Below are 13,211 nucleotides of genomic sequence, written 5' to 3' on the forward strand. Positions count from 1 at the left end.
ATCCTCTCTCCCATATATATACATTAAGATGTATTTTTTTAGGGTTAGAAGTTTAATCACGTTTTTAGAGAAAAACACTAGCAGCTCTAAATCATAGAGAGGCTACTGAGAGAGAGAAGGAGACAACCAAATCGGCTAGTATCGGCTCCGGTGATCATTTCACGATCAGACGTTCGTGTGGATACCTTGGAGAGCAGATCTTCGAAAAGAGGGCTTTTATGTTGGTTCATCAAGATCAGAATGTCCTTTACAATCAGAAGGAAAACTTTATTAAGGTAAACATCTATTCTTCATAATTATCCAGTCATTATACATAGATCCTGTGGTAGGGATTCAATTTTTTTTTATTTTTCTGTTGCGTTTTATTTCTTGAATCCTTAACATGAAGGTCATCTTGATTATTAGGATTTTTACGTCGACACTTCAACATATCACTACCCCATAACCTCCAAATATTATAAGATCTATGTGAATCCTGAAGATGAAGAAGAGTAGTGTTAACAGGTCCCGGATGAACATCCTGCAAATATATACATGCACAAGTTAAAATCAACAGCAATGTTAACAACTTAATGTTGTTAGGATTAGTTAATAATGATAATATCATGGCTGGCTACCTCGTTTACTTCGTTCTTTGGTTTAGCTTCATGTGTTTCAGTTGATCTTTGGGTACTTCTTTAGTTTCTTAGCTTCAATTCCTTTTCATAATCATTCCATTATAATTTATAAACTTTGTTACCAGTAGTAATAATTCCTAGTTCATCATACTAAAAACTAAAAGCAGATAACATAACAAAAACTAGAATATGATCAATCATCAAACTGTAAAGCCACTCATGATTTTTCAATCAGTATTAAGAAACAATATATACATACACAAGTTTTTTTGCAAAGCTGACAAAAATCATCCACAAACTAAGCATTCCTCAAAGAACAATAAGAACATGAAAAACATCTTAAAAACACCTCTAAAATGCCAAAATTTGATAAAAAAAATTAAACCCTCCGGCATCATCCAACCCGACATCATAAGAACCAGCATCCGGGAACATATGACCAATCAACAATCCACCAAGCGCACCTCCCAACAATCCCAATTCCATTCCACCTCCACCAAACATATTTTCTTTTAATTTTTAGATAAATTTCTTTCAAGCGCTCAGTTCCAAACACTAGCAGTAGTTTTAATTTATTTAAAAATCATATCAGGTTTTTTTGTTAGATGTACATTAGCTCTTGTCTTCTCCCTCGTTCTGATTATACGATCTCGAAACCTTTTTGAGAAGGAACGTCGTGGATGTTACATGGAAACCATATTTCCACTGATAGAAGTGCTCCTAGTGAGTTTCAGTCTCTCATTGCTTGCTTTAGCAAACATTCATGCAAATCTTGACATAGAAATGGACCATAAAACTAACGACTACAGATAACTTACTGAGCATGTTCCTTTAATTTTATTAATTGTAAGTTCACTAATCCTTGTACACATGATGCTATCAACCATTTAATCAATGTTTTCCATCTAATCATATAATAATTGAGTTAAATTTTTATCTGCAGATTACATTTGCAATAAATCACAGAGAATATGTAAATCACAGAATTCATCAATAAAATCACAGATTACATACATAAAGGTTGGTGACCCTAAATCTATAATAATAAATAAAATACCATTTGCGTATAACATATTATTAACAAAGTTCATCAATTGAAAAACATATGAACAAAATTAAATAAGACAATACATAAACGTAAAACTACATTATACCTGAATTTACATGATTTTTTGAGAATAAACCCTAATCTGTCTCAACAATTTGCAATAACTAGCCGAACAATACAGTAATCAACCAATTTGATCAAATTTATATCATCAATTTCACCAATAACCACCAGATAATCTAATTGAAGTGTTAATGAGTTACAATCTCTTACACGGGGTTTGTGATATTTTTCCAATGTGGATAAATGTATAATTGTAATTGAAAAAACTGACCTACAACCAAAATTTGTGTAACATTTTAATTTTAAAAAATTGCTGGACTATATTGAATTGATATTTTGGACCTTTTTTTTCAACATTTTGGGCATTCTTTATTCAAACGTTCTCGTCCATTGTTCATAGAACAGTGTCACTTGCGAATTGTTACGTTATCTTGGGAAGGTGTGCTAAACACAAATCGGCGGCGTAATGGCCGGCGTTTACTCGTACCGGAGCGCTGCCGAAACCCTAGAATGGATACTAGCAATTAAGAACTTTATCAAGCCTTACTCTTTCTTCTGGGAAGCTCACGTTGTCAATTTCTTCAAAGTAACCTCTTCTCACTCAATTTAATCATCATACATATAATCTGTAAGTATAATTCTGTCTTTTTTTTGTGTATTGGCAGGATAGACTGTGGGAAGCTGTTGATAAAGAATGGATGGACTGTTTACGCAACGAAGCCGTTGAGAATCTTCTTCTTATTCCTTCTGGTGTTGTTCAGGTTCTGAAGTTGAGAAGTTTTTTTAAGTTTTAGTTTTTTGAATTATGCATTTTTCGGTAGCGGATGTTATTTGATAGTACTGACTAAATGTTGTTTGATTTTGAATTGTTGATTATTCGGATTTTGCGTGGTGATGTTAGATTGGTAGCTGATAAATATAGTTGTAGGAGTTGTGAATTGCTAGGGTTTTAAGTATTGGCTCCTATTTTTATGTGGTAGGGTTTTCGAGAATGTTGAATGCGCTTTATTTTTTATTTCATTTAAGTACAAAAAACAAAGTGAAGCCTTCGTTTGACCAAGAGCTACTCGTAATAGTATATGTCCTTGACAGGGTCTTAGTAGTTTGTGACTTTGTGCGTGATATAATGATGTATAGATGCCTATTTATTTTAGGGGGGTGTATTGAACTAGGATTCTAAAGGATTTTTTTTCATTCATGAAATCCAGGTGTATTCAACCGAGATTTTAAAAAAAGTATCAAAATTTTATGGTATTCAACTAGGATTTTAATTATGCTAAAAAATCCGGTGGTATTCAATCATGATCTTAAATTATGTTTAAAAATCTGAAGGTATTCAACTGAGATTATTTAAAATCCATTAAAATCTGATGGCATTCACATGCTGACGGATTTTTTGGACTTCATAAAATAATGGATTTTGTGGCATTGTTTAATATATTTTATGGTTTTGAAATCCCATGAGATTTTGAAGGATTGTGTTTAAACTTTAAATCCTAAAGACTCTTCATCAACTCTACGACATTTTATCTAGAATCCGCGTAAATCAAAATCTGATATAATCCATTAAAATCCATGGATTATATATAATACATTAAAATCCTAGTTCAATACACCCCCCTTAGTTTTGATTTTATCACTTGAAGTTACAAGCATGTATGATTATTGCTAATGCATTATCTGTTTAATATTGTGACGGTTTTAGGATCACTGGCCTGCATCGCTCAAGGAATTTATCACCACACTAAGGTCTCTTGCGCTTCCCCGTGAGCAGGCAGATTTGGAAAAGGTTAAAGTATGAGATCTACATGTATATATATTATGTATGTACTCCTGAAGATTGCGTTATCTGATATATTATATTATAGGTACTTTTGAGTCCCCAATAGACGCTGATCAGAAGTGTTATTAGCTGCGCTATTAAGGTGCTACCCAAAAGGGGGGGGGGATCATTTAACCTTTTTTCCCCTCCCAATACCTTACCTTTCTCCAAATCACTCTTTATCACGCACCCTAAGCAAAAGAGCTTGACGCATCATGCAATAGAAACCTGGGAAATTTGGTTCCATTTCCTTCATTTTTGTTATTTTGTAAATTTATTTTCACGGGATTGTCTAGATGGGCTGATGTGCGTGCTACTATTTTCCTTTACATTCTACCAGGATCAGGAATAAGGTGTACAATCTATGATATATATGATTATTGGTGTACTTGACTACTCTTTGATCTTCCCCCTACCAAGAGCCAAAGAGTATGTCGTCCATTGTATAGGCAAACGGATGCCCATGTCATGCGAATTTATCAGATAATCTTTTTCAACTAAAACCACAAATTTTTTTTGTTTGCTTTGAGTCCCATGGCACTCATCAATTACCTTTTTAAGTCTCTCTGATATTTTCTAAAATGATTTATGGTTTAAAATGCACTCTGTCTACGAATTCATTGGAGCTTGGGAAGGTCGCTTTTCGTACAAGAAATGAACTCGTATCCGAATTCAGTGGCATTGAACTGTAACACTGTAAACTAAGGTCTGTTATCTGCAGACTGCAATTTATGTAAATGCCGGGAACTGCCAATAATTTTCATACATTTTAAACTGAATCTCCATGTCGTTAGGGGTGAAGTTGAAGGGACTTGTATAAACTTTTGGATAAAAATTATGGTCCAAATAATATTCTTTTACCCAAAAGGTTCCTGGAATTTTCCTCTCAATGGTGAGATACAACCCTCTTTTTACGTGTAACCAGAGAAGTTCTGGGATACACTTGAGACTACCAAAAGGGTGTTTCTCCTCCAGTTCTCTAGTTGAGCTCCGAAATTCCATCACACGCATCAACAATTTGATGGATTCCAGTATGCCACACATCACATTGTAAGTGGCCTGCTGAAACAAATAATACTTGGTATCCGGTTGCTGCAAAATGAGAGTATTACTAAATTAAAAAGTTCCCACTGTTTTAAGAAACTCGGAATTACACCTACATGTTTCCTTATTCATTTATATGTGTTTATCTTGCCTTCTTCCCATAGGTATGACTTAATAATATGTACTGCTTTTTCTTGCAGGTGTTACCAGATCTTGATATAAAATACCTTGATAAAGTTATTACCCAAGGCATGAATCGGAAGAAACTGCATGAAGTAGGTTACCATAATGCTGATTAAGACAAGTCTTTTTCTTTTTCCCACGTATATTTGATCTGCAAAATTCCTATTGGAAATTTTAATTTTCCAACTTATACTCGAAAGCATTATTGCAATGTGCATCAAGAACAACCCACTAAGTCTCAGTTTCTTAATGAAAATTATAGAACACACAATCATCTTGAGTAATTTACCAACTGATGAGTAAGTTTTTAATTTGATTAGTTAGATTGAGCAACAGGACCATGGTTTGCACAAGGTTTCTAGTAATATTTGTAAATATTTAATTTAGAATTGGTGCGTTGATTGCGATACTGCTCAACCTGTTATTGTTATAAGGCATTTGGGGAAGGAAAATGGAGGCAAGAGTTTAGATCGGGAGCACTAGTTTTAATTTCAGCTTTATGTACACAGGAAGACTTAGTACCGTGGCTTTACTTAATGAACAGGTAGAAGTTCTTGGCGCTATTGTAAGCTCGATTGCAAAAACTGTCCGAGTTAATTCAGTGCTCGATGTTGGCGCTGGTCAGGTACTCAATTTCCTAAAGTTCTATTATATATTTCAAACTCATCTACTTTGCAGGACTGAATATTCAATAAAAACATTTTTAGTTCCACAAGTTGCCCTGCCAAATAAAAATAAGTTCTTGTATTATATGAACTAAAATATATACAAATTAAAGTATTGGGAACCATTTTAAAGATATTTCCGTTCTAATTGATGTCACACCACGTCACATTATGTTTTCATCTTCTTTTCTTTGTACTGTTGTATTTTGAAAATTACCAGTTTATGTGCTATACCTTGTGGGTTTTTCGTTACATGGAGAGCTGACAAGATAACAAGAAGTATTGATAATGTGTTGTGAACTTAATTCGTGACCTTATATCCGTATCTAAGAGCATCTCCAAGAGTCTCTCTACATAAGCTCTTAAGTCAAAAAATTAAGAGTATTGCTTAAATTTAAGCTCCAAGAGACTCTTAAAGCCTCTTTAAAACTTTAAGAGCCTCTTCTCTCTCCTCATTTTTAAGAGCAACTAGTAGCTCTTAACTAATAATTTTTCCGCCAATTCTTCCACAACTTTTTGTCATGGTAGAATTGGTTTATTAATAAAGTATAAATAAAGAGTTGATATAAAGAGTATTGTTGGAGTTTGGCACATTAACCAATGTATTAACTTGTTAAGAGTCATATCTTTTGTATTTTTTTGAATAATGAGTTAGGAATATCTTGGAGATGCTCTAAGTCTCAAGATGCCGCATGATGACATCCTTAATAAACTCGAGACTCATGTAGGGGATAAGAACATTCTTCCAGATATTTTATGCTTTTCTTAATTTAGGGACATTTACATCTGCGTGTTTCACACATTTATTCTCACAGGGCCATCTTGCACAAGTTCTATCTTTTCAATACCAGCTTTCTGTGATTGCAATAGATGCATGTTCACATCATGGAAGTATAACCAGTGCTCGTGCTGAGAGAATTAAAAAACATTATGCAGCTAGGCTCCATAAATCACGGTATGGGACACACTAATCAAATGCTCTTTCTTTGTATTCTGGGAAGGGTGCTGATGTACCTATTAGTTTATTGGTATCAAATTCTAGTGTCACTCTGGTTGGCATCTCAGAGTTATGATAACTGATTTTGCATTAAAAATCTGTACTCAAGAAGTGCACTACGTTTTTTGTTTAAAATTAGAACTAGACACTGGTATTGTTCCTGGTCTATTTCTCTTTTTGCACAAATATGTACAGCACTATACCCTAAGCTAGTCATGACGAGGTACCTAAGTCCTACTTACAATTGTTCTTATAAATGTAAGGTTTGATTAATTTCTCTATGGTTGGCATCTTAGATCATGGATGAGGTAGGTAGCTGATACAATGCACCACACGATCATTGCCTTCTTGAGATATATGTTAAATTGAGATTTACCCAATGCTATTTTGCTTGAACAATTACACAACGCTTTGTTAGGATTTGGGAAAACTTGAGTAGAGTTTTTATCATTTATGACTTCTAATGCCACGTGATGGGCCATACCATGCTCTACTTGTCTCAGGTTAGCATCGTGTAATAGCATACTTTTGATTTTTGATAAGATGGTTTATTTGCCAGATCAGAAGATAGAGGCATTAATGTGCCGAAGACAATTACTTGTCACGTGCTCTCAACTGGAACACTAAAAGACTTGAGTAGCACCTTAAGTGGGAGTGATGATGCTGAGAAGTCTAATTCCCAAATCAGTTTTGAGGTATTCTCTCATGGATTGTCTGATGAAAATGTAACTTCTCCATCAGATGCAAATGCTTCTTCTTTTATTCTTGCTGGACTTCATGCTTGTGGGGATCTCTCTGTAACAATGCTACGGTAAGCATGCAGTTCTATTTTCTGCACTTCCCCAAGTTCTTGGAGTATCACCAAATACGTATCAAGCTCTGAAATGTTTCATCCATAGGACCTTTTTGGAATGCAAAGAAGTTAAAGCAGTGATCAGCATCGGCTGTTGTTATAACTTACTATCCGAGGATAAAGTCCAAGTTGGTGACGAATTTGGTTTTCCAATGAGTAAAGGTGTTAGATCTTCTGGCCTATTACTTGGGAAAAGTGCACGTGATCTGGCCTGTCAGGTAATTTATTTTATGATATAACAGTATTCGACAGCAATGTATTGTAAAATAAGTAAGTTCAGTTGTGGAATTTTAAACTTCATGTGCATAACTTTTAAAATTCAGCTGCAGATCATTGTATTTTTACCGCAGATAAAAATAGGTTCTGCAGTGGAACCCTAGGGATTATTCTCTTGTTAAATACATTTAATAAAATAAAATATATTTTTAGGGAAAGAAAAAGTTTAAAATTTTAAAAATCCACCAAAAGAAATGTGAGAAAAAAAAATATATTAATAAAGATAGAAAAGATTTTAATCAATGAGTAATTGATTAAATTTTCTTAAGTGGGTTAAGTTAATAGTGTAATTTTTTATTTCCAAAAATACCCTTACAAGAATTTTATATTCTAAAATAAAATGAATCTGAACAAATGATTTAGAGATAATCCAAGGACCAATAATAGTTCGCCGGTTCGTTTTTAATATTTAGTTCTCTCTTGAGCTAAACCCTATATATGTGTACACAGACACACACGCACACACCGATAGTCGATATGAAATCCGAATCACAGATGCAAGTCCTTTTAATTGGTTACAGGGTTATGTTTGGTAATGGGTTCGACACCCATGAACAAACTAATTTTAATATTTATATAATATGTACGGATATATTTGTAATTTCATTATGAATAAAGAGTTAGTATTGAAAATCATTTTACCATTTAAAACATATAAAAGGTTTTTGGACCTTATTTATTTGCTCAAGAGTTGCTCAGGAGTTACTATTGGAAATCATGTTGCCATTTAATATATATAGTATATAGATAGCTTCTGCTCCTTCAATTGCAAACACTGGCTAATCTATTGTAAATCTCAGTTTTACATCCGCGGCTGTAGCTTATATTTAATTGCAATTTTTCATCTAAACAGAGTGCTGAAAGATGGGGAGGTTTAGGAAAAGATGCTGGGCTTCAAAATTTTGAATTGCATGCTTTCCGAGCCGCCTTCCAGATGGTAATTCCTGTTATGGTACCACAGTCCCATTGCTATGTTTCCCGTTCTTAATTTGTTTAGAAGGAATTAAAAGTTGACGATTGTTTGTTACTAAAATTTGGCAAGTTCATGTCTGCCAACTCACAAGTCCCACAACCCCTCTAACCAGTCCTTTTGAGACTTTGAAGGTTCTTGTACAATATTACCCAGAGATTTTGGTTACCAGTCCTGCCGTTGGTCGTCAAGGTAAAGCTTTACGCCGCCAACAAAACCGAAGAGCACTGGATTCAGGTTTGCATGTTGAAGGGACTTTAGATTATCCCCTACCCATTTCTCAAAGAAATTGTAAGAAGAATGTGACCTGGATGACCAAAAATGCAGAGACTGAAGTCACCTTATCCGAGAAGCAGAAAGGTGATACCTTCATTTTCTCTTTTTTTTTCTTTGAAATGGTTTTTATTAGAAATCTTGGTGACAATATAATCTACACAGACACTCAGATAGGCCTAATAAACCTATAAATTTTGGACAGTTTTCCAACTTTTTTCTCGACTCATAATCATGGGCTCTTTAGTGTAAAGACATGATGTACTGTTTTGTTGTGCTTCTTTTTAAATATTCCTCTCTTGCTGAGATATTACAGGCCTGGAGCCAGACCATACCAATCTGATGATTCAGAATGCTTCGTTAGAACCTTTAGCTGAGAAGACTACATATGCTGAGAAATATATGCTTTTCGAGAAATTTAGTCAATCTGCACTTGGCCGTCTTGGTCTTGATGGCTGCAAGGAAATTGATTTAGCTGGATTATGGAAAAAAAGTGAATCATTTGCTGTAAGTAACTCTGTAACTCTTACAATATCTTTTTCTTCATCTTTTTGTCATTTAGCTGGATTTGTGTGTGCTTAGAAACATTTAGGAGTGACTAAAAGAATCTTAGTCTTCTTGTTTATATTTATCTGGTGCCTGCTCCTGCTTATTACGCTGTTACATTTACAAGGTCAATAATACTTTACAAGATTTTTACTATGAAGGAGGGTGGGCTGTAATTTGTTCATGTTTAATCTATGTATCCTTATCCTTAATTGTTATACATTGGTGCAGGAACTTATAGGACCTTATTGGTCTTTGCGAGCTGCTTTAGGGCCGGTACTGGAAACTATCCTGCTGCTTGATAGGTTATTGTTCCTCCAGGAGCAAGGAAATTCCTTAGAAGTACTAATGCTGCCAATATTTAATCCTACTTTATCTCCGAGAAATGTGGCTTTCATTTCTTGGAAAATCTAAGTGATCTTCATTTCAAATCCTCTACATCATTACATGGTCGTTACGGAGCATTATATCGGTAATGTTTTCAATGTGCTTATTTTGATATACATTTATCTGATTGGGACTTTGTATAAAACATTATTCTGTTTTTTGAAATGGTCACTTTTTCTTCAGAATTATACTGACTTACATTAAACTATGGGAAAAAAATTATAACAGCAGCAAGACAGTCATAACACTATATGTATATTTTTATTGCTTCATCATGATTGTCAGCTGTGATTCATGTCCTAAGTTTTCCTGGTTGGCTCGCTGTGATGACAATTGCTTAGCTTCAAACTCAGACACTTTTCAGTTGAGTACATATATCACGATAACTTTAAGTTTGGAAGATCATTCTCTGTTAATGCACCACATATTGTGAAAAGAAAAGACAAATAAATCTTCATTATGCTTAAATTCAACTAAGTTTAATTTTGTGGTTGTTACAGTTTTACAGTTATTCCCTCTACCAGATATAAACTTAGTATTTTAAATTGCATCTCAAACTGAGAAGACCTTTTGATTCTTACCAATTATTCAGTAGAAAGATCATATGAACACATGTTATTATTTTTTGACAAACAAAATTATGTTGAAGTTGGAGGTTTTACATTCTTCATATTTATGTACCGTATTGTGAAACTGTATGTTGCTCCTGTGTAATTTTGGTATCTCTCAGTCCTCCTTAGTCATGATCCATTGTGTGGTTGTGACTTGCAAATTGTATGACCTTGTCATTAATTGCATGCAAACTTAGCTGAGGATGTTGATTTTGGCAGCTGAACACTTGAAAAGTCAACCAAAGACTAAGAATACAAAGTTGGCACTTCCCACTCCTCGACAAGGATCTTGAGTGATTGTAGGTTTCTAGCATTAGCACATTTTGGAAAATCATCTGCTTGGTTGTTCCCTAATTGGCCCAACATTGCTTTTATATTGGTTGATCAGCTATACCATTAAATTAGGTAACTTATCTAGATCTACTGTTTCTTTAATTGAGTTTTCTGTCCCATAATCTTTTTATTCTTGATGTAAATTATGTATGTACAATGAGAGGGAGAAGTGATAAACCAAAATAACCTTTGTCTAGGGCGAGGGTTGCCATTATTACTAGGCTAAACCTCCACCATCATCTTTTTATTAATTGGTATGGATTTTTTTTAACTGATGTAATTTGTGTTAAGAGCTTGGAATGTTCTTTGACTGTGTGCCTATTAAGCTTTCTTGGGGGCAATTTTGTTCAAAAATTTCTTCAGTAAAGATGGATGACATTAAAATGATTCATATGTAATACTTGTTTTTTTTCTTGATATTTTCAAATTTTAGTTTATAGTTTAGAATCCAATATCAACTTGCATTCTTTAGCAACAGTACAATTTAACATAGTGAAGACTTTTTAGTGATTAATACCTTTAATTCAAAGCAGTTGGTAGTGGGATTTATCTTATTCGACACATGATAGTGTTTATATGCATTTCTTTGAAATCGGTACCAATCCATCCAAGTGTCAGTTTGTCTTTACGGCTATTTTGTTTGATGCCAAGTGGCTGCGCTTCGAGTCTGGCCACGTGATCAGAGTTGAATGGTGTTTGTATTTTGCACAGCTGTTATTTTTTCAGAATGGAGAAGTGGGGATGGAAAGAAATTTGAGATAATGTTAAGTGGTACTTGAAAAGAACATTGCTTTCATAGAAAAGGAAACATTAATGGATTCTAGTATTCCAAGTACCAGATATAAAAATACAAATGATCTCTCTACATCTTCAACCCAATGGTGTTTCCCCCTAAACAGTGGTCAGTTTGTCATTGGCTGCACATCGATATCAGTAATAACAAACTGAAAGTCTCTTCCCCACAGCTTTCCTTTTCTCAATTGAGTTGGATGATGGTGTCCTCGTTCTTATCATATTAGTTCATCTTTGCACTACCTGCCAAAAACTAGTCATGGTTTATCTTTCCATAATTACTTGTTAACGTTGACGATTGAATGTATCATTCCCTGAGCATGTTATCTACAACTGTGTAGACTAGTTATGTTAATCCGACTGTTTGAAACCCTGAATTTAGTTTTGTTTTTGATTAGTAAGAAGAGTAAGATTGCGTAAATTGTGTGACATCTACGATACCCCTGCTAATGCGAGAAACTGTGCCCTTTGCTCATTTATCTTTAATCTGCAAGTATGCAGGCTATGACTTTCTTTTATAAGCTTAGATTTGTTTTTATTCATGGTCAGAAAATTGTATCAATTGTTGGTATGATTTCCATACCAACAATTGTTCAATAGATTTTTGACAAATGTTTGAAATTATTTAGATAGCTAAACATCCCTAATACAGATTTTTTTCCACATGAATGAGCATAGATACTATTTCTGGGGTCACCAGGAACTTAAGATTCCCAAAAAAAAAAGTGGAGGATGTAGACACTTCTTTTGTTTTTAGTAGTGGATGTATTCTGATCAAAGTAGTTGTCTTAGCATTGTCTTGTAGCTGGTGGGGCTAAACAAGCTATTCCGGAATAATGTACACTGAAGAAGATGAGATTATGGTATAATTCAATATCTGACTACAATTATTGTAATGTGTACTTGTCATGTATTTGATCAATTCTATTTGTTATATATCTCAGTCTCTCAGATTTGTAATTATATAGCTGCCAAGTTTTTCCAATAATGTTAGACCTTCATTTATACGATTTGATTAACAAATCAAGCTAAACATATACATTTAATATATAGACCGATTCTTGATTTTGCTTAATATAGCTTACAAATTAACAAGTGTTATTCATTTTTATTGTTAAATTTCGGGTTGTTGAAAAATATTCATCCTCTTATAAATCTCGTGATATGTTAAAGTCGAATTGTGGATGACATGTCATGTGATAATATCTTACCCCGTGTTATTTCATCACACCTGCGTAATTTTTAATTAAATTACGAAGGATAGGGAAAATAGATAAAGGAATATAATAGCTTGGAAGAAAGGTACATATATTGTGGGGGCTTATATTTATACAGCTTATATAAATTATTATAGACATTAGACAAAGTAGCTGTAACAGTTGAAGTTTTCCAAGTCAAATGAAATTTGGTGCATCCATATTTTTGTTGTTATCATATTATTACTCTGATTTTGGTTAGAAGGAACAAATCAACCTAAATTTCACAGTTGCGTATCTCATGACTTACGCGAGTGAAGCCAAAAATTAAACTAGAATAATACGATTTCTGATTGACTTGCCACTAGCTTCTCCTATTCCGTTGGTTGATAGTTTCTAACACAAGAAATGCTTATTTAAGACTTCTCACTTTTGGGTCTTAATGGATTGGTTGCAGACCAATTACATATCAATTGAACTATCTATTTATATGTGATTATTTATATATAAATAAAAACAGCTTTTCTTGAATCAT

The 13,211-nt window shown here is 33.8% G+C and overlaps 1 protein-coding gene across 2 annotated transcripts; it reads left to right on the top strand.

The window, feature by feature from the left end:
- The first annotated feature begins 2,019 nt into the window (after positions 1-2,019).
- Positions 2,020-11,102, top strand: LOC141702892 (uncharacterized). Of its 2 annotated transcripts, none has more exons than XM_074506492.1 (13): positions 2,020-2,314; positions 2,394-2,489; positions 3,434-3,523; positions 4,795-4,869; positions 5,322-5,402; positions 6,258-6,397; positions 6,999-7,250; positions 7,339-7,510; positions 8,422-8,505; positions 8,673-8,898; positions 9,128-9,318; positions 9,589-9,829; positions 10,575-11,102. In XM_074506492.1, exons 1-12 carry the CDS (start codon positions 2,195-2,197, stop codon positions 9,769-9,771), a joined length of 1,710 nt encoding a protein of 569 aa, XP_074362593.1. In that variant the 5' UTR covers positions 2,020-2,194; the 3' UTR covers positions 9,772-9,829; positions 10,575-11,102. The 2 variants fall into 2 exon arrangements, with proteins under 2 accessions (XP_074362593.1, XP_074362594.1); XM_074506493.1 differs by having other exon boundaries at positions 2,021-2,314; positions 3,434-3,517.
- The last annotated feature ends 2,109 nt before the right edge of the window (positions 11,103-13,211 follow it).

Source organism: Apium graveolens, unplaced genomic scaffold (assembly GCF_009905375.1).
Source record: "Apium graveolens cultivar Ventura unplaced genomic scaffold, ASM990537v1 ctg5843, whole genome shotgun sequence".
Classification (NCBI taxonomy): domain Eukaryota; kingdom Viridiplantae; phylum Streptophyta; class Magnoliopsida; order Apiales; family Apiaceae; genus Apium; species Apium graveolens.